We start from the raw sequence: 19,302 nt of genomic DNA, 5'->3' as shown, positions 1-19,302 counted from the left end.
GCCAACCACCGGTTCCTTGCGGTATGGCTTTTGAGGGCACTAATCGTCCTCCTGTCTGGGTGCCGTATCCCTGGTGCGGTATCTCAACCCATGTAACAACACGTCACGTGGTACCACCAACATGGTCGCCTTACTTGTCCCGTGCAACGTGGTGTGTGGACGGAAACAGGCTACCGCTGGCGCCTCCTTTCTTCACATTCGTTCTTCCACTCTTCACTTCGTTGCTACGGTATTCCCGAAGGCCCACTTACCATGACTGACGTCCGTTCACTGGTCATTACCGTTGGCGGCCACCATGGCCACTCCCTAAATCCCAGACGCTCATTTCATCTGGCAGCACTTAATGTTTGCATTTCCAAACAAGCCGGACAACTTACTACTCTTGCGTACCCTTTGGACCAGTCTTCTACTGATTTATACTTTCTCAAACGGGGATTCCAAACCCGGGACTCGAATCGGGACGAACGCAAAACAACGAACGGCTGCTGCATTTGTGTGCTGACTACAGACTTTCTGTGCAGTATCAGACAGCCGCTTGGTCACATTGTTGCCCCGCAAGTGAGCCAACTCCAAACACAGACCATATCGCCATTGGCTGCGTATGAGGTGGGTCATTCACTGACTCGCTCGTTCTGGAACGCCTCCGTGGATTGAGATCATGGGCTTTTTGTTGCTGCTTCTGGTTGTACTTCTCAGCGTGGCGCAATATTCACCCACTTGTCCTGACCGTTGGGGAGCTTTCGGACCTTGAGGTGACACAAGTCTACCAAAACCACCCACTGAACTCCATTTCGGATAATACGTTTTCTGATGTTGAGTCTTACGGGAGGACACTATCCGCAACCCTGCGAAATGCTGGCCGTACTGCTTGTGGAAAGATGCATCCAATCAAATCTAAGCACTATACCTCCAGCATCTTTAAGGTTGCCCGCATATCGGACTGTCAGGCACTACTGCAGTGTCTGTGGAGCAAAGGTGTCCCCATTAATTCTCAACCCTCCTTAAGGCGCTGTGCGCCAACTCCCGCGGCAGTGTGAAGGTCTACGGGAAGCTTTAGTCTGAGTTCACCACATAAAGTGGTATCCGATAGGGCTGTCCTCTTCTACCTTTCCTCTTCAACTTCATCATTGATGCGGTCGTGGAAGACTCACTACCAGCCTCTAATGTCTGTGGGGTCGAAGTGTTTCTGGGGCGTCCGCTCACAGACATCGAGTACGCAGACGACATAACTCTTCTGGGATCTGACCCCGTGGTAATGCAAACAATGTCAGTTATTTTAAATAATTCTACCTCACGATTCGGCATGCGCTTCACACCTGCAAAGTGTAAAGTGCTACTGCAAGACTGGGTGAACTCGAACCCTAGCCTCATGCTTGCGGATGAACCGATTGAGGTAGTAGACAAATTTGTTTACGTGGGCAGCTGTATCAGTCCCGGTGGTCTCACGAAAGATGATATTTCCATCCATATTGGGGAGGCCAGGGCAGCTTTTGTGAAACTGCGTCACCTGTGACGTAGGCGTGACACCAGCTTCTCTGTCAAGGGTCGAGTTTACAATGCTGCGGTGCGCTCCATATTACTGTACGGATCAGAAACCTGGCCGCTGCGCATTGAGGACGTCAACAGACTTTCAGTGTTTGACCATCGATGTCTTCGGAGTATTGCCGAGTCTGGTGGGAACACCGAATCAGCAATTCTGAAGTACATCGAATGGTATTCGGAGGAACTGATCACACTGCATCGGTCGCGCTGGCTTGGCCACGTGTTGCGTATGGCAGTCGACCGACTTCATCGAAGGCTGTTTTCGCACAACCACGTGAAGGGTGGAAGAGAGCCAGAGACGGTCGAACAATGACTTGGCAGCGAAGTATGAAAGCCATTACTAGCAAACTCAGCTGCGCTGGTCATTGCCGTATCCCTGGATGGGGACCCTGAGATGGGCCATATCATTGATTAGGGACATTGTCAGATCCAGTCGCGCCCTCAATGGCGCCCTTGCATCCAAGCCATTGCCTTCAATACATAGCTCCCTTCCCAATCCCCTCAATTAATGGTCAACTGACAGTGCTGTATTTACGCACTAATATATCAGCTCCCGCCTCCAACGCGCAGCTCACTACCCCACCTCCCCGAATCATCGGTGAACAAAACTGTAGCAGCTACAACCACTGTACGACAAGTGTGCTGTTATTACAGCTGACATGATGATGACATGTATTCCTCCTGGTCGAGAATACAATACCACTCGACGAACTCAGATTTTTGGTGAAGAGCATCTACGCTGATTAGGAAGTGTGGTGGATCCAGAAAGCTGGAGAAATGAAAGAGGCGAGAAACTAGAAGTTTGCACAAACTGCTCCAGCTGATGTGCTCAACAGGTCCAAAAAAGAAGAGCGCCTTAATCTTTGAGTTGAACACTTCGAAGAACAATTCAACTTGCAACCTGCAGTTTTTCAGCGCGGCTTCCGACCCTTAACACACCCCCGAACGATGAGTTTGGAACCCATGACGGCTTTGAAAATAAGTAAATGCCTTTTGTCCCTCAAGTGCCGCCGAGCTGTTGCTGCTGACTAACTACCACCAGCTCTGTTCAAAGATGGATGTGGAATTCGCAGCTGGTAATTGCCTAATTGCCTGGCTGGCTAACTGGCTAATTGCCATCTGAGTGTATTTGCCTCTATCTAACCGTCCCAACCAACAAAGATGAGCTAACAGCCGTGGCCATTATGAAAAATGGTGCTGACAATGAGTGTGGTGATCTTAAATGTAATGACGGTATTCCCCTCAGCTTTATTCTCGGTTCGAATCTCCCAACCTAGCGTTTGCTTCAAAACAAGATGCACGGCGTATATTAACGCCAAAAACCAAGTCAAACTTGTACAGCACATCGTATACAAAATGTATGTGACAACATTCTAGAAATTCTTGCGCCTTCTGGATACAACATTGGCAACCGGCATTCGGAGAATACTGGGTCATGGTTGGCTGTTGGGTCCAGACTTTCGAAAAATCAGAGATCGCCGTGATACCGGACCGCCAAGCGTTCAGAATTTTTGGCCAATCTTGCGCGGCATAGGCTTCTCAACCGTAGCAGCGCCTAACTGCGAGCGGTAAAGCGGTATCGTTGTGGAATTCCGCCTAAAAATAAAAGAATTAAGTTAACCCTGGATGTTTCCCTCGTAAGGCATTTATATAACTTGTAAACCCAATATCAGCCACAGAATGTGCGTTGCAAAGTGACATACCGGATCATGAATGCAGGGTTGACGATTTCCAACCTACAGCCTTTCCGAAGATAGCACCACCCAGTCACTGACTGCGTGACTTAAGACTTTTTCTGGTTTTGTGCGCGTTGGTCATACCAGTACTTCTGTTTGGCCACGAAGGCTGTGGAAGACATACAACAGCCACCTGCGTTTCACTGTAACTTTCCACGAAACATTTTACGCTTCTTGTGGCAACATGAGCAGTGCGGGGTAGCGTTTTACCCGCCCAAACTATTTGTGCGACTTGCCTCGGTCGAACTTCCTGCTTGGGCCTTGCTAAGCGACCGCGTGGACCAGCTAGGTACTCTCTGAACTGCGGGAACCGCTGTGGTAGTCAGCCAACAACATATACGGATTGCTTAAAAATAGTGCTTAACCTATCCTCACTTGGGTCGACTAGGCTTATTGGTTTGGGTCTTACACGGCACAGGGTCGAATAATTTGGCGGTGCGATTGTTTTTATTCTCTTGATCTTTTAAATTTTCCCGAGATGGTGGTCAGTGTCTAATCAGATCGAACAATAAAGTAAAATGAAGAAGGATTGATGTCAGGTGTGTTGTTGGCGTGAACTCCTTACAGTAATAGTTCAGTGAAGCAGGGTGTTTTAAGTGTGGTGCCTTTTGGTGTGTAAATCAGCCACTTGGGGAATCCTCGTCGATTGTGTATTGTGAAAGTTGTGGAGAAGAGTGACTTATGTGCTGCGATATCGCTAAGGTTATATCACGGCATGATCCGCCTCATCCTGTGGGACTAACATGACTGGGTGATCGTTGATCATTCGAAACGCATGAACGCAGCAGTTACGCTACGTACTTGGTTGGTAAGTGATGCCAGGTTTATCCTGATCGTAGTTCGGCAGGATAAACAGGCTAGTGATACTATCTTCGCCTGCTTTCGACATTTGTTCGTGTTTTGAGCTCCCAGTGGTTCCTAATGTCGATAATGGAACATGCGCAATCTAAGATTGCTGCGTCAGCAGCTTATATACTACTCTAGAGTATATGGCACTCATTCCTCCAACTTCATTTGGGCTGTGCAACGACCATGTATTAAAGGAGTACACTAGCTAAACAGACTAACTTTCCGGTTGAAAAAAATTATGAATGTCTAATAGAGCGAACTTTTGGGTGTACACCCAGTTTTATGTATGACCGCGGACTCAGTAGTGAACGTGGGCACAGCGGCATTTTAGCGGGCACGTCTGGTGAGGGAGACATAGTTTCCTTTTTGTCTGAGCAAACGTTATAGGTACTGATTTTAATCGTGCACATCATTTTTGTTTTGCCTTTTTTTGTCTAGCTTACCAAACAACCAACGTATGTTGAAATGGAGATGGACCTAAAGGAAGCCTCGCGTCACACACTTTACGTACCGACTGGGTTGCGTTTGGACCCACCGATCTTTCTTACGGGGTCACATGTGCGCATCGACTGTTCGAGTGATGGTTCATTGCCTCCTGTACCGATAAGCTTTAGCATCGAATGCCCACCGCCTCCAACGGCAGTGGTGGAACATGATCGAGTCACTCAGGCAAAACAAAGTTTATCCTACGAGCAGTTCTACCGCACTTACGGGTTCCGATCGCCTCCGACCCTGGCTGATTTGGCACCTTACGTGGCGCGAAAGCATGCTAGTCAACTTCTTCGCCTTGGCCACGTGGCCATAGGCAAGGACAACAAGACTCTGCGGGCCACATTGTCAATAACAGAGAAAGCCCACGATTGTCATGTGGTCTGCCGTCTTGCTGGAAAAGAGACACGTCGACGATTGACAGTCTATTGTGAGTTGATTATTCAGTCTTTTATTTCGTTTGCAACTGAACCCCATGACCGCAGTTTCCTTCCATGCTCGCATGGCGTCGTACTTGTACAAGTGCTTGTACAAGTTAGAGAAAATCGGTCATCAAAATTAACAGAATACCTGTTAGAAACGTGGCCATTTCAGAGCTGTCACCAAATAAACGGGACACTGTCAATAATATGGAAAGGCCTTTGTGTTTGCATACTTCTGGTCTCTGTTTCACGGTGGCTTTATCTTCAGCAAACTGATGTAATCAGCCATCCCATGTGCTGAGCACAATCGTTATCACAGACTCCGTGCCGACAATTACCGTCCCCTAGTAAGTAACAGACAATGGCATCATTATCATCAACATCAGAGACAGTAACATCCGTGTTGACACCGATGTTTTACCGGCGTATAGCAACAAAGTTCATTCAAAGCCATAGAGTGAAAAGAAGGGAAATGGGTGAGTGAGGGGACCTGGTAATGGCCTATTGCAAGCATTCTGAGGTGCCTGCACCTCCAAGCGCTCACTAAGATAATGTGGGAATAAAGGACACCAAGGGGATCATGCCCAGTTCAGAGTGGCGTAAACAGAGAGGCGGCCAACCCTTGACTTGACTTGGCAGAGGAGTATGAAGGAGATCACGAAACGCTTGGGTGCCGTCGGTGCTACTCGCCTTCCAGGATGGAGACCGCGTGATCCTCACTGTGCCTGGTTGGAGACACTACAAGATATGGCTGCCAACCGATGTCAGTGGCGTTCTTGTTGTCAGTTTCTTTCCAGATCACCTGAGTGAGTGTCTGGAGGTATAGGCACCTCGGAATGATAGTGATAAGCTATCACTAAGTTCCTTCCCCGTCCACCTTTACTCTTTTCTTTACAATAAGGCTTTCAAATAACCATGACGGCTTTGAAAATAAGTAAATGCCTTTTGTCCCTCAAGTGCCGCCGAGCTGTTGCTGCTGACTAACTACCACCAGCTCTGTTCAAAGATGGATGTGGAATTCGCAGCTGGTAATTGCCTAATTGCCTGGCTGGCTAACTGGCTAATTGCCATCTGAGTGTATTTGCCTCTATCTAACCGTCCCAACCAACAAAGATGAGCTAACAGCCGTGGCCATTATGAAAAATGGTGCTGACAATGAGTGTGGTGATCTTAAATGTAATGACGGTATTCCCCTCAGCTTTATTCTCGGTTCGAATCTCCCAACCTAGCGTTTGCTTCAAAACAAGATGCACGGCGTATATTAACGCCAAAAACCAAGTCAAACTTGTACAGCACATCGTATACAAAATGTATGTGACAACATTCTAGAAATTCTTGCGCCTTCTGGATACAACATTGGCAACCGGCATTCGGAGAATACTGGGTCATGGTTGGCTGTTGGGTCCAGACTTTCGAAAAATCAGAGATCGCCGTGATACCGGACCGCCAAGCGTTCAGAATTTTTGGCCAATCTTGCGCGGCATAGGCTTCTCAACCGTAGCAGCGCCTAACTGCGAGCGGTAAAGCGGTATCGTTGTGGAATTCCGCCTAAAAATAAAAGAATTAAGTTAACCCTGGATGTTTCCCTCGTAAGGCATTTATATAACTTGTAAACCCAATATCAGCCACAGAATGTGCGTTGCAAAGTGACATACCGGATCATGAATGCAGGGTTGACGATTTCCAACCTACAGCCTTTCCGAAGATAGCACCACCCAGTCACTGACTGCGTGACTTAAGACTTTTTCTGGTTTTGTGCGCGTTGGTCATACCAGTACTTCTGTTTGGCCACGAAGGCTGTGGAAGACATACAACAGCCACCTGCGTTTCACTGTAACTTTCCACGAAACATTTTACGCTTCTTGTGGCAACATGAGCAGTGCGGGGTAGCGTTTTACCCGCCCAAACTATTTGTGCGACTTGCCTCGGTCGAACTTCCTGCTTGGGCCTTGCTAAGCGACCGCGTGGACCAGCTAGGTACTCTCTGAACTGCGGGAACCGCTGTGGTAGTCAGCCAACAACATATACGGATTGCTTAAAAATAGTGCTTAACCTATCCTCACTTGGGTCGACTAGGCTTATTGGTTTGGGTCTTACACGGCACAGGGTCGAATAATTTGGCGGTGCGATTGTTTTTATTCTCTTGATCTTTTAAATTTTCCCGAGATGGTGGTCAGTGTCTAATCAGATCGAACAATAAAGTAAAATGAAGAAGGATTGATGTCAGGTGTGTTGTTGGCGTGAACTCCTTACAGTAATAGTTCAGTGAAGCAGGGTGTTTTAAGTGTGGTGCCTTTTGGTGTGTAAATCAGCCACTTGGGGAATCCTCGTCGATTGTGTATTGTGAAAGTTGTGGAGAAGAGTGACTTATGTGCTGCGATATCGCTAAGGTTATATCACGGCATGATCCGCCTCATCCTGTGGGACTAACATGACTGGGTGATCGTTGATCATTCGAAACGCATGAACGCAGCAGTTACGCTACGTACTTGGTTGGTAAGTGATGCCAGGTTTATCCTGATCGTAGTTCGGCAGGATAAACAGGCTAGTGATACTATCTTCGCCTGCTTTCGACATTTGTTCGTGTTTTGAGCTCCCAGTGGTTCCTAATGTCGATAATGGAACATGCGCAATCTAAGATTGCTGCGTCAGCAGCTTATATACTACTCTAGAGTATATGGCACTCATTCCTCCAACTTCATTTGGGCTGTGCAACGACCATGTATTAAAGGAGTACACTAGCTAAACAGACTAACTTTCCGGTTGAAAAAAATTATGAATGTCTAATAGAGCGAACTTTTGGGTGTACACCCAGTTTTATGTATGACCGCGGACTCAGTAGTGAACGTGGGCACAGCGGCATTTTAGCGGGCACGTCTGGTGAGGGAGACATAGTTTCCTTTTTGTCTGAGCAAACGTTATAGGTACTGATTTTAATCGTGCACATCATTTTTGTTTTGCCTTTTTTTGTCTAGCTTACCAAACAACCAACGTATGTTGAAATGGAGATGGACCTAAAGGAAGCCTCGCGTCACACACTTTACGTACCGACTGGGTTGCGTTTGGACCCACCGATCTTTCTTACGGGGTCACATGTGCGCATCGACTGTTCGAGTGATGGTTCATTGCCTCCTGTACCGATAAGCTTTAGCATCGAATGCCCACCGCCTCCAACGGCAGTGGTGGAACATGATCGAGTCACTCAGGCAAAACAAAGTTTATCCTACGAGCAGTTCTACCGCACTTACGGGTTCCGATCGCCTCCGACCCTGGCTGATTTGGCACCTTACGTGGCGCGAAAGCATGCTAGTCAACTTCTTCGCCTTGGCCACGTGGCCATAGGCAAGGACAACAAGACTCTGCGGGCCACATTGTCAATAACAGAGAAAGCCCACGATTGTCATGTGGTCTGCCGTCTTGCTGGAAAAGAGACACGTCGACGATTGACAGTCTATTGTGAGTTGATTATTCAGTCTTTTATTTCGTTTGCAACTGAACCCCATGACCGCAGTTTCCTTCCATGCTCGCATGGCGTCGTACTTGTACAAGTGCTTGTACAAGTTAGAGAAAATCGGTCATCAAAATTAACAGAATACCTGTTAGAAACGTGGCCATTTCAGAGCTGTCACCAAATAAACGGGACACTGTCAATAATATGGAAAGGCCTTTGTGTTTGCATACTTCTGGTCTCTGTTTCACGGTGGCTTTATCTTCAGCAAACTGATGTAATCAGCCATCCCATGTGCTGAGCACAATCGTTATCACAGACTCCGTGCCGACAATTACCGTCCCCTAGTAAGTAACAGACAATGGCATCATTATCATCAACATCAGAGACAGTAACATCCGTGTTGACACCGATGTTTTACCGGCGTATAGCAACAAAGTTCATTCAAAGCCATAGAGTGAAAAGAAGGGAAATGGGTGAGTGAGGGGACCTGGTAATGGCCTATTGCAAGCATTCTGAGGTGCCTGCACCTCCAAGCGCTCACTAAGATAATGTGGGAATAAAGGACACCAAGGGGATCATGCCCAGTTCAGAGTGGCGTAAACAGAGAGGCGGCCAACCCTTGACTTGACTTGGCAGAGGAGTATGAAGGAGATCACGAAACGCTTGGGTGCCGTCGGTGCTACTCGCCTTCCAGGATGGAGACCGCGTGATCCTCACTGTGCCTGGTTGGAGACACTACAAGATATGGCTGCCAACCGATGTCAGTGGCGTTCTTGTTGTCAGTTTCTTTCCAGATCACCTGAGTGAGTGTCTGGAGGTATAGGCACCTCGGAATGATAGTGATAAGCTATCACTAAGTTCCTTCCCCGTCCACCTTTACTCTTTTCTTTACAATAAGGCTTTCAAATAAATCATGGTTGTACGGCAGTGAAGCATCGGTGTTGAACACTGATGTCATGCTGTCAGTGATGATGGTGATGATGATTTTAGAACTGTTCTGTTCGAATAGTTTCTGTTCAGCATCCTAGCAGTCTCCATCATCCTCATAACTGTGCGATTATAGTAGCTTTCTAGCTGAATCAGCTCCTGAGTTACTGAAACTTGCCGAAGTTGACGAGTGGTGCTGATGAGCTGCCGTTTCTTTTAAGGTCTCCAGACAAGTACAGGAGGAGTTGGTCACAGGAAGCCCATCCTAGACGGCGTACTGCACGAACAACACGTAAACTGGTCGTGATTCCTTTCGTACCTTTCTGTCAAGTCACACGTTGTCTACCTCGGGATTTCCGCCAATCTGCGAACAAAAGGGGACAACACTCGGTATCCGTAACATATGGCCGGACCACTGTGGTTGTCTCCTGTGACTGAAGTACTGTTACACAACAGGATACTCGCTTTCAACACATCTGCTGACACAACGCTTCTGGGGCGTCGGTGGTCAAAAACCTAAAGATGCCTCACATCATCTGTCCACAGAAACCATATCTTGCAACCGTACAACAACGTGGTCCTTACTGTAGTCTGGTACAACCCATTAATAGGCCAATACTTGTTTTTCGTCAAAACTAGTACAACTACAACCACCACCACCACCACCACCACAGCCTCCAGTGATTCTCCTTGAATTGTAAGGGATTACGCCAGGAAATGGTAGTGTCGTATTGATTTGGAAACAGCTGTAGAATGTCAAGCTATATAGCGCTTAACCTGTCAATTTGTCTCCGCCACACTGAGCGATGTGGGCGAGATGACTCAGTTGCTAGAGCGCTAATTTACTAACCGGAAGGTTCGTGGTTTGAACCCGACCTCTGACTCTCGATTTCCTCTGTCTAGGCTTGAGCGACCCGGCAGTGTCCCAGCCCTCGCGCTTCCTTCAGGTGGCATGGCAGCCAGGCACCGAATGGGTGCTACAACTGAACGATTTCTTTTCGCTACACGCCTGATGAGCTGTACCGAAGTGGACTTGGACTATGGTGGCAATCAATCAATTGTGGCAGTGTAATTCTCTGTGCTGCATTCAGGTTCATCGCATCATCCATGTTCTCTCATAAACATTCAGTGTGTCTTGGTACAAGGCCTCCAGCAGACCGACCACTCCCGTCTAATAACGAAATCGACTGCTCTGAGGAGGCTAATTGCCATACAGAGTCCCAGTATTTTACCTCGGAATCACTCTGTTGAACATTTGTTTTATTCAGTCGTGGAAAATTTCCGCCTTGAGAACACTAGCAGCTAATTCGGGATTCCAGCCATCTTTCGCAAAAAACGGTGCAAAGTTTGCTTCGAAGTGACTTTAAACTCCTCCACTTTACCATCTTTTGTTATTGTTCATTTTTTCTCAGAGTTGGAACCGTCGAGAACGTATTTGGCCAGTTTTTCTTTACTCGTAGGCGTATCCTAGTTTTTAGCTTCGTCAAAACGTTTTGTTTTAATCTGTCATCAGATCACGGCGAACGAACGGAAGCTAGCATCAGCGAACCATTTGTGATGGCTAAATTTGTCACCAGCCAGCTGGAGGAGGATCGCAATAATGTTACGTTTTTTTTTGGAGAGTAACTTATTGACTTCTGTTTGTTCTCCACTGGCCTTCGTAACTTGTGTATGGCTTTCTAACTGGTGTACTTTCCTTTGGTACGCGCGGGTGTTGGAGCTGTCCCACTGTCCATTCCACCGCGCACGCTGTCGAAACACGTGTCATGACAGCAAGTGGCATGTGAATGAAAGGAAAACAGCAACAAAATAAAGTGAAGGCATAAATCTGGTAGTCGTTGTGGGGAAGTTGATTGTGGTCAAATGCATCTGGTAGTAGGCTTTCATGATTTCAAGGGGCACAAACACTGCATGACTCGTCATGTGTTTTTCCACAGTGAATACAATCCGACTAAGCGAATGACAGCAGCATCTTTCAGCATTGAAAGTACGACCAGATTTGACCGCCCGGTTTTCAATTCCCTAAAAATTTTCGTGACCATGGAATGTTTGTGTAGCGCGTCCGATTGGTATCATTCTTCGTTACGGGGTTCGAAGGAGACTGAAGTGCGTAGTCCTGACATGACTGTGTGATAACCGAGGCGTTGTCAACTATGCAACCATTTACCGCCTCACTTCTGTTTCCCTGTAATTTATGAAATTCAACCGCTTTCATCCCAGAGTTTGAACATTCATTTGGACAAGTGTTTCCGATTCCAAGTCGGTCGTAAAATTCTATCAAAGCACTTTAGGATTCCAATCAAGCTACATCATCGGCAGCATGACATCAGTGTTCAACATCGATGCTTCGCTGCCGTACAACCATGATTTATTTGAAAGCCTTATTGTAAAGAAAAGAGTAAAGGTGGACGGGGAAGGAACTTGGTGATAGCTTATCACTATCATTCCGAGGTGCCTATACCTCCAGACACTCACTCAGGCGATCTGGATAGAAACTGACGACAAGAACGCCACTGACATCGATTGTCAGTCATATCTTGTAGTGTCTCCAACCAGGCACAGTGAGGATCACGCGGTCTCCATCCTGGAAGGCGAGAAACACCGATAGCACCCACGCGTTTTGTGATCTCCATCATACTCCTCTGCTAAGTCAAGTCAAGGGTTGGCCGCCTCTCTGTTTACGCCACTCTGAATCGGTCATGGAAAGCAGCACTCGGCAAACGATGGTTCGGCAATCGCAACAAATGTCCAATCAAGTTAGCTTAAGAATGTTGCTGAGACGTCCCAAGGCGTCTCGCTGTGAGAATGACAGATGCGTAGCACCTATCGGTGGATATATGCACTTCAAAAATATGTCCACAAGCACGTCACAAATTGCATCAGATAGCCTGGGTGCATTGCGATCAATTTCGGGAAGATCATGGGCCGAAACAAATTGATCGAGCAGAACATCTACAGTTTGATGACAAAACGGTGGGGTTTGTTGGGTTTCCTCCTCTTCTTGCATGTGGAGCCGTGTTCATATGCATTCACGATCAGCTCTCTCGAGCGAGATGGCCCAAGTGGTTAGAGCGCGAATTTACTGACCGTAAGGTTCGTGGTTCGAACCCGATCTCTGTCTCTCGACCTCCCCTGCCTAGTCTCGGGCAACCTGGCAGTATCCCAGCCCTCGCGCTTCCTTCGGGTGGCATGGCAGTTAGGCACCGAAAGGGTGTTATAGCTGAGAAGTTCAGTATTTTTTCTAAATTCAGTACCGCAGTATTGTGAAAAAAGGCACGTTCCTCATCGACTATACCCAATTTCGAAATAATTCAAAGTTTTCATGCCGTTTTGATGACCGTCTATCTAACTGTAGTTGTGTAATCCGTTGTCCATTACGTCGACACGAAACTGAAAGGCATGCTTATGAGAATTTCAGGAGTTTGTATCACCAGCGTTCAATTTTAAGTACAATTTTAAAGGTGTGTTTCGTAATTTGGTGTAAGTGACTTCAACAAGCATCAAGTTCTGCCTTAGCAGTTTGTGTTCGGAAGAAATGTCCTCCTGAATCGATCAGATGTCCTTCCTAGCTGAAGAAATAAACGTAACTTTAGTTGAAAGTCGACAAACACTACTTTAATTGCCAGGGTGTAAATTCAGCGTGTGCTTGCTAGAAAGTTGGCTGCTTTGAAGGAATCACCGTCAAAACAATTGCGTTCCGGCATTTGTCCATGTAACAAGAGGCGTACGCATTTGCAAATTCTCAGCCATCGAGAATGTGAAGTTGCACTTTTACACTTTAAAAACTTTGTATCAAACGAAATAGGCACTTCGACAATGTTGCAGCAAAAGTGTACGGGTGGGGAGCGCCACAGAACCAACGTGTTGCGAGGTAACAATCCCGTCAGCCAATAAGCATACGTATTCGGCTGAATGTTTATCGACCAATTACCGAACTGCTACACAATGTTTGTTCGAAAGTGAACACAAATCACGGTCACCCGATCAACAAAATCCATTTGTTTTAGTGTGGACTGTCAGACGGATTGTGGACAGTCATATGACGAGCATTTTACGCAATCCTGTCCAGAAATTACCGGGAGCTGGACGAATCGCATTCAAGCTCATTAGAACAACCAGTACGGAGTTTAGAACGGCCGGCAACAATGCAGTTTGGATGTAAAATGAAACCCTAGTGCGTACCCTTAATACAAAAATCGGTTAGCTGCCACCCGAAGGAAGCACGAGGACTGGGCTACTTCCAGGTTGCCCAAGCCTAGACAGTGAAAGTCGAGAGGCAGAGTTCGGGTTCGAACCACGGACCTTCCGGTCAGTAAATCCGTGCCTCCTCCAGTGTGCCGTCTCGTCCCCCTCAATATATGGAGATCTCCTTGGAGAGAACTCCGTTGAATTTCAGGGTCACAACATATTTGCAATCAAAACCTAATGTCCATAGTTGCGCCCGTCATACGTCGGTGTAAGGTGCTAAAATAAAGAGCCATCCCATGGCATATCAACTGCTAAGTGTGTCTGAATAAATGTGCACGTATTTCCAGTAGCAGTGTGCACATCTGTTTAGGGTAGTGCAACCCGTTGCAAAGTAAGATCGTGTCAGGACGAGATGGTCCAAGTGGTCAGAGCGCGAATTTACCGACTGGAAGGTCCGTGGTTCGAACCCGACCTCTGCCTCTCGACTTTCCCCGTCTAGACTTGGGCAACCTGGCAGTATCCCAGCCATCGTGCAACCTTCGGGTGGCGTGGCAATTAGGCACTGAAAGAGTGCTACAGCTGAACGAAGCTTGTGTCAACGAGAGACTCAATTGAATCTCATCTAAATCTCTCGTTACTGATATCCGTCAACCGGATTCGGCGCATGAATAACGCCAGCTTAATTCGTAAATGAATGCATTTCTTAGTTGTCGTCTTCAGTTATGATGAGCTTAACTATCTCTTCATCCGTACACATTTTCGTCAATCGAGACGAAATTTAGAGATATGGTTAACAAATAAAAAGTTACGAAATCCCAAGCGTTTATAAAGACTTTAGGAGGATATACAGCCCCAACGCTTACGCTGGGTGGTTTCCAAATGCAGACCACGGATCGACAACATCACATACTGAGCAGTCACCTGCACTAATCGCCATGTGTAGTTGCTATTATTCTCCCATGTTTGGTAGTTATTACTCATCGTGTTTTTCTGATAAGACGTCTTTTTAAACAAAGCTCACGGTCCTGCGGTGTCCGCACAAGTAAGAAATGAGACAACTTATCTCTAGGACCAGATGCTGCATCTTTGCTCATTTTTTTGGAAAATGGGGGCGAAACAGCTCAGCGGTTAGAGCGCGAACTTACTGACCGGAAGATCCGTGGTTCGAATCCGACTTCCCCTGTCTAGGTTTGGGCAACCTAGCAGTATCCCAGCCATCGTGCTTCCTTCTGGTGACATGGCACGTAGGTACCGGAAGGTTCCTACAGCTGAATGATTTTTCTGGAAAACAGTTGGTAGTTTTGTAAAACAAAATGTTTTTGCTTTCCTGGATGACACTAGTGGAGAGAGGTAAGTGCATAAAAACTTCCCTGCTCACTAATCTCTGTGATCGCGAATCAGCCCGTTTGGACGTCATGACCTTGAACTTTAATTTTGCGCGTTCTCGGGCAATTATTTCTACTCAACTAACTTCGTCTTGATGACCATCATTTAACGCAGCGAATTGGAAGATGGCAAATTGCGTTCTTTGAACCTAATAACTTCGACTTCCGACCCCTTTTGGCGATCAGGAAAATCGATGTTCACTCCAACTAGCTTCCATCCTTTGGCTTGTTTAGTTACTTGGATTTCTGCTCCTTTAGGGTTTCTGCATTTCCGTCGATTAGAGAAGACAACTCATCTCAAATCGCAAGGGTACCGCTTAGAAAAACGAAGGGCTGAACAAATGTGCTGGTATTTGGTAGACCAATCGAATGCGAGTTTGGTTGACCACTACGCACTACAGGTCACAAGTAAATCATCCCAACTACGAGTTAAAAAGCTGTCTCGACCACATTAAAAATTTATAGACGCAAGCAAGATGAAAGGAAATGCCCAACCGTTTGCTGGTCAATTGCTAAGCTGGGCCAACAGATATGCAGCAACATGGTCGACAATAGAAAGCTCTAAGTTAAGTGTCCGTTGACTAACGGTAAGATCGAGCAATACACAGAAGTACTGTTCATGTGCACTTTGAGGACCTTTGTACACTTTTGACGAGTATTATGGATAACCCTGTATGACCGTCACGGAAAAAATTCTTCCTGTTTTTCAGACCCGACAACAATAGCCTATCTACTTCCTCGACCCCGAGATGGTTATGTTCAAGTCGGATCAGAGATCACGTGCTATGCGGATGGTCATCCGCCTCCAATGCTTTCCCTGCGACTGGCTCAACCACTTCGCCCACCAAAACCGCTCACCGAAGAGGAGCTGGAAGCGTTGCGACAGGTTGGAAGACTGCCGAAAACACAGGAGGATGATCCGGTGAGCCGCGAGATTCTCCTATCCAGCTCTGGTATCAATGTGATCCCGGAACAATTGGCGAAAAGCTCCAGACCAGTTAGTGCGGATGAAGACCCCGCTCTGGCATCCTCTGCAACATTGCAACAGTTGCCTCACGAGACCCGGGGTTGGTTTACTGGCTCACAGAAAGAACCTTTTGAGGAGGCCAGACGTATTCCAGGACTAGGCCTGTCGACAGTCGAGCGCCATCGTCTCCTTGGCCTCCATCCAAATGAATACAGTATCCAGGGTGCAACATTTCGTCTCGCTCCAAATGCCACACCAGGTATTGAACTTTCCCTCACCTGTACGGCACGTAACGTGCTACCAGGAGACACAACGTTCTTGGGCATGAATGGCACAGTGACCCGAACAAGATTCGTCGTATCGGGTAGGTTTTTGCATCGAATTTATCCGGTCTATATACTTGTTTCATCCGCCCCGATTTCATTAAGTGATTTGATTTTCGAATCCCTTATTCATGCCCCTTTTTTGTTCCCATAGTTTGCACGGTTTTTACGCTTGCTTGCACGCTTTCAAACGTGTGTATACACACCCCGGAACTCTAGATTGAACATTCACTCTTTTGTCTATTTACGTCAGTCTTCCACTATGTATATTCCCGTCTCTTTTCCGCGTCATAGTCTCGTGAGTTATCATCCGTGAATATTTCATCGATTTCCCTCGTCCCAGCAACCAACCGTCATCATCCATTTACTATGGATTGTGACAATTTAGTCGTGTTTCTTCGGTTGTCCAGCTGTTTTTCATTTTGCCTATCTACAATTTGCCTGTCGTCCCAACCAGGAGCGTTGGTAAGCCTGAGTGTGGATGTACGCTGACTTTTGCCGCTTCTGCTCTCTCCTATAGGACCGACATATAGACAACGATCATTCATCTCTGTCATACCGTAGTTGCATGGATTACCGTTCCCGTTTCCAAGGCAATGGCGCGCTGTGCACAAACAAGCGAACAAGATAAATGGAGGCTATTTTAGATTACGCGGAATCATAGCAGGTTGAGTTATTATTCACTTCGTTAGATCCAGTGGGGAAATTTTTCAAAAGCGCTTTTCTAACGATAAAGTAGGTCAGATGCCTGTTCGTCGACATTATGTGAAAACGAAGCGTCCCGGTTTTTGATAGTTTAAATTCCAACAATGAGCCCATAGTTGTAGGACTGGCTTTTTAATTACCGGACGAAACTGGGATTTTTACCAAGTAGGGTTCGCCTGTCTAGTTCCGATAACCTCCGCACGGAAACTTTGCCTCACGGGGCATTTAGTTCAACGCGTAGTTGCTTTTCTTGCGACACCTCTACGAAATAGTTCAGCTGTTCTTTTACATCTGTTCCCCAACTCAAAGAGGTTCTAAGTAGCTCTTTTAATGTGGCAGCGGAAGCACGGTCACCACGGAGGACAGGGTTGAGTGAACCGAAAGAACGCTAACCTGCCTCTGTCAGTGCACTTTGTGAAATTGATTAATGGTGCTTGAAGGGATTCTCCAAGGACAGCTAGTGGACACGTGATAGGCCTTTCCTCACTGCTCAGTTACCTTTGACCAGAGGTGGCCAGATAGAGATTCCCACTAGAGGTGGTTCGTTTTCCCTGCTCAAAATCACTCGAGCGGAACCACGTCATCCGAGCTTTAGACGCACACTCGGCAGCTGACCAAAGTTTGCAGTCATTAGTCGTAATTTCGTTGAACTTGGTAGCAAGCGTATCAGGAATATCTCGATCAGGCCGTCTAAAAATGGGACAACAGAGTGAGACTTACAAACAGTGGGAAGGAAACTTATTGGTACTTTCATACAGATTAGACAGATTTCCACCAGTCGGTTATCCTTCCGGAAAAAATGTACAAATTAAACAAGTCTTTAAAAAGCTCAGGGGTAGTGACACAATCAGCAGCACGGGGGATGGCATCTTGGTACCACATGCTTTGTTAGATCAGAGGGCATTGAGTTATCTGTGGATCTTGCTGCATAGAAAAAAAGTTAGTTGGGCAGCGAATGGCGTGGGGGGTTCTCTGAAATGAGAGAGGACGTCCTTCCCTCAAGAAAGGACGGGTTGGTGAAGGTCAGCCCTAAAAGTCGAACATACAGATCGCCAAACGGTTGACCGTGACCGCCAGTAAATTATCCAGTGCAATCGAAATAAATTTAGTACCTGACAAGAGCCCGATGCAACTGTGCGGTAGCGTCATGAGTGAAACATGTATACATTATTCCCCGAACCTTCGGGCTAATCCAATCCCCTGCAGCGAAACGGGTGTTAGACTACATGCTCTTTCAGACATGCCAGCCCCCTACATCCTCCCAATGTCTTGCGGGTCGAACTTTTCGGTCAGTCAAACCCCCTTCCTAGACCTGTTCGACCGTGAACTATCATTTACCCTCACAGCCCTTCGTCCACCGACCCTCACCAAATGATGCATTCTGGTCAATTCGTTTGCTAGTGTCGGAGACACCTGCATACAAGACCCCGCTTCGGTTATGCACCTCAAGCCACTTTGGATGAGCTCAATGTTCCTTATTTCTCTCTTCGCGTATCTGGTGACCCTGACACAATGGCTGATGGTATTTATGGTGTGGGAGTTGCACTCAGCCCCAAGGTTGAAAGCGCTTTACTGGACTGGATCCAAGTGAACAGTGGTCTTCAAGAGCAAGTCGTCCTTGTGCTGTGTCTGGCTCAGTTGGGGTAAATTCAGGTCGATGCGGTACACGATGGGCAACTGCCACCTCCCTGGATGGGGACCCCGGGATTCAAATCACCAGTGGTTAATGACAGAAATGGCCCAATCGCGCAGTCAGTGGCGCTCATGCATCAAAGGCATCGCCTTCAATGCGTAGCTACCAAATTTCCGAACAAACTGAACATGCCTTCGCCTCCAAGGCTTGGTTGTATATTCCACTTTGCCGTTTTACGGTGATCGAAACTGTAGCAGCTGGAACCAATATGCATATGGCACACGGTTTATAGCTGATAAATTGATTGATTGATTGACGGTGTTTATATGTTCAATCAGTGTACGTCCCATCAGACTACAGTTGTGAATCTGAGAATCAAGATCTGCCACGACTGTTTCCATCAGCCAGAAGAACTCATCCTGGCAGGTGATATGAACGCACAAGTTATGCAACTAAGCCCGGAAGAAGCACATTTTGGTGGTGGGTTTTCAGTCGATGCTGAGCGTACGGATAATGGGAGTGACTGCTTCAGTTGTGGGCTGATCGTCATCCGTTACTGGTCACTGCAGACTTCCGGCACAACCGCTCACATCGAGTTACTTGGGACCACCAGCTGTAACACCCTTCTGGCGCCTAGCTGCCATGCTACCTGAAGGAAGTACGAGGGCGGGGATATTGCCCATTT

The 19,302-nt window shown here is 47.0% G+C and overlaps 3 protein-coding genes across 3 annotated transcripts in view; 2 read left to right on the top strand and 1 right to left on the bottom strand.

The window, feature by feature from the left end:
* Positions 1 to 1,986: 1,986 nt before the first annotated feature.
* Positions 1,987 to 14,911, top strand: T265_11645 (hypothetical protein; the record flags this gene model as incomplete). The annotated part of the gene is given in 18 exon segments (XM_009178354.1): positions 1,987 to 2,186; positions 2,820 to 2,904; positions 2,920 to 3,087; positions 4,566 to 5,100; positions 5,646 to 5,844; positions 6,268 to 6,352; positions 6,368 to 6,535; positions 8,014 to 8,487; positions 9,126 to 9,292; positions 9,388 to 9,463; positions 10,273 to 10,484; positions 11,661 to 11,820; positions 11,884 to 11,977; positions 12,430 to 12,674; positions 13,621 to 13,728; positions 13,980 to 14,196; positions 14,680 to 14,766; positions 14,793 to 14,911. The coding sequence occupies 18 exon segments, from the start codon at positions 1,987 to 1,989 to the stop codon at positions 14,909 to 14,911; spliced, it is 3,399 nt and encodes a 1,132-aa protein (XP_009176618.1).
* On the bottom strand, positions 2,191 to 19,261 carry T265_11646 (hypothetical protein; the record flags this gene model as incomplete). Its single annotated transcript, XM_009178353.1, has 3 exons — positions 2,191 to 2,311; positions 17,483 to 17,674; positions 19,218 to 19,261. 3 exons carry the CDS (start codon positions 19,259 to 19,261, stop codon positions 2,191 to 2,193), a joined length of 357 nt encoding a protein of 118 aa, XP_009176617.1.
* The window catches only part of T265_11642 (hypothetical protein), a gene marked incomplete at both ends in the record, with an annotated part of 48,618 nt that continues 44,233 nt past the window's right edge, over positions 14,918 to 19,302 (top strand). The window contains 2 exons of the mRNA XM_009178350.1: positions 14,918 to 14,954; positions 15,700 to 16,320. Coding sequence (XP_009176614.1) covers positions 14,918 to 14,954; positions 15,700 to 16,320 — 658 coding nt within the window. The remainder of the gene's footprint in view (positions 14,955 to 15,699; positions 16,321 to 19,302) is intronic.

Source organism: Opisthorchis viverrini (genome assembly GCF_000715545.1).
Source record: "Opisthorchis viverrini unplaced genomic scaffold opera_v5_544, whole genome shotgun sequence".
Lineage (NCBI taxonomy): Eukaryota > Metazoa > Platyhelminthes > Trematoda > Opisthorchiida > Opisthorchiidae > Opisthorchis > Opisthorchis viverrini.
The sequence above is the reverse complement of the archived record's forward strand: the minus strand, read 5'-3'. Positions and strand labels throughout refer to the sequence as shown.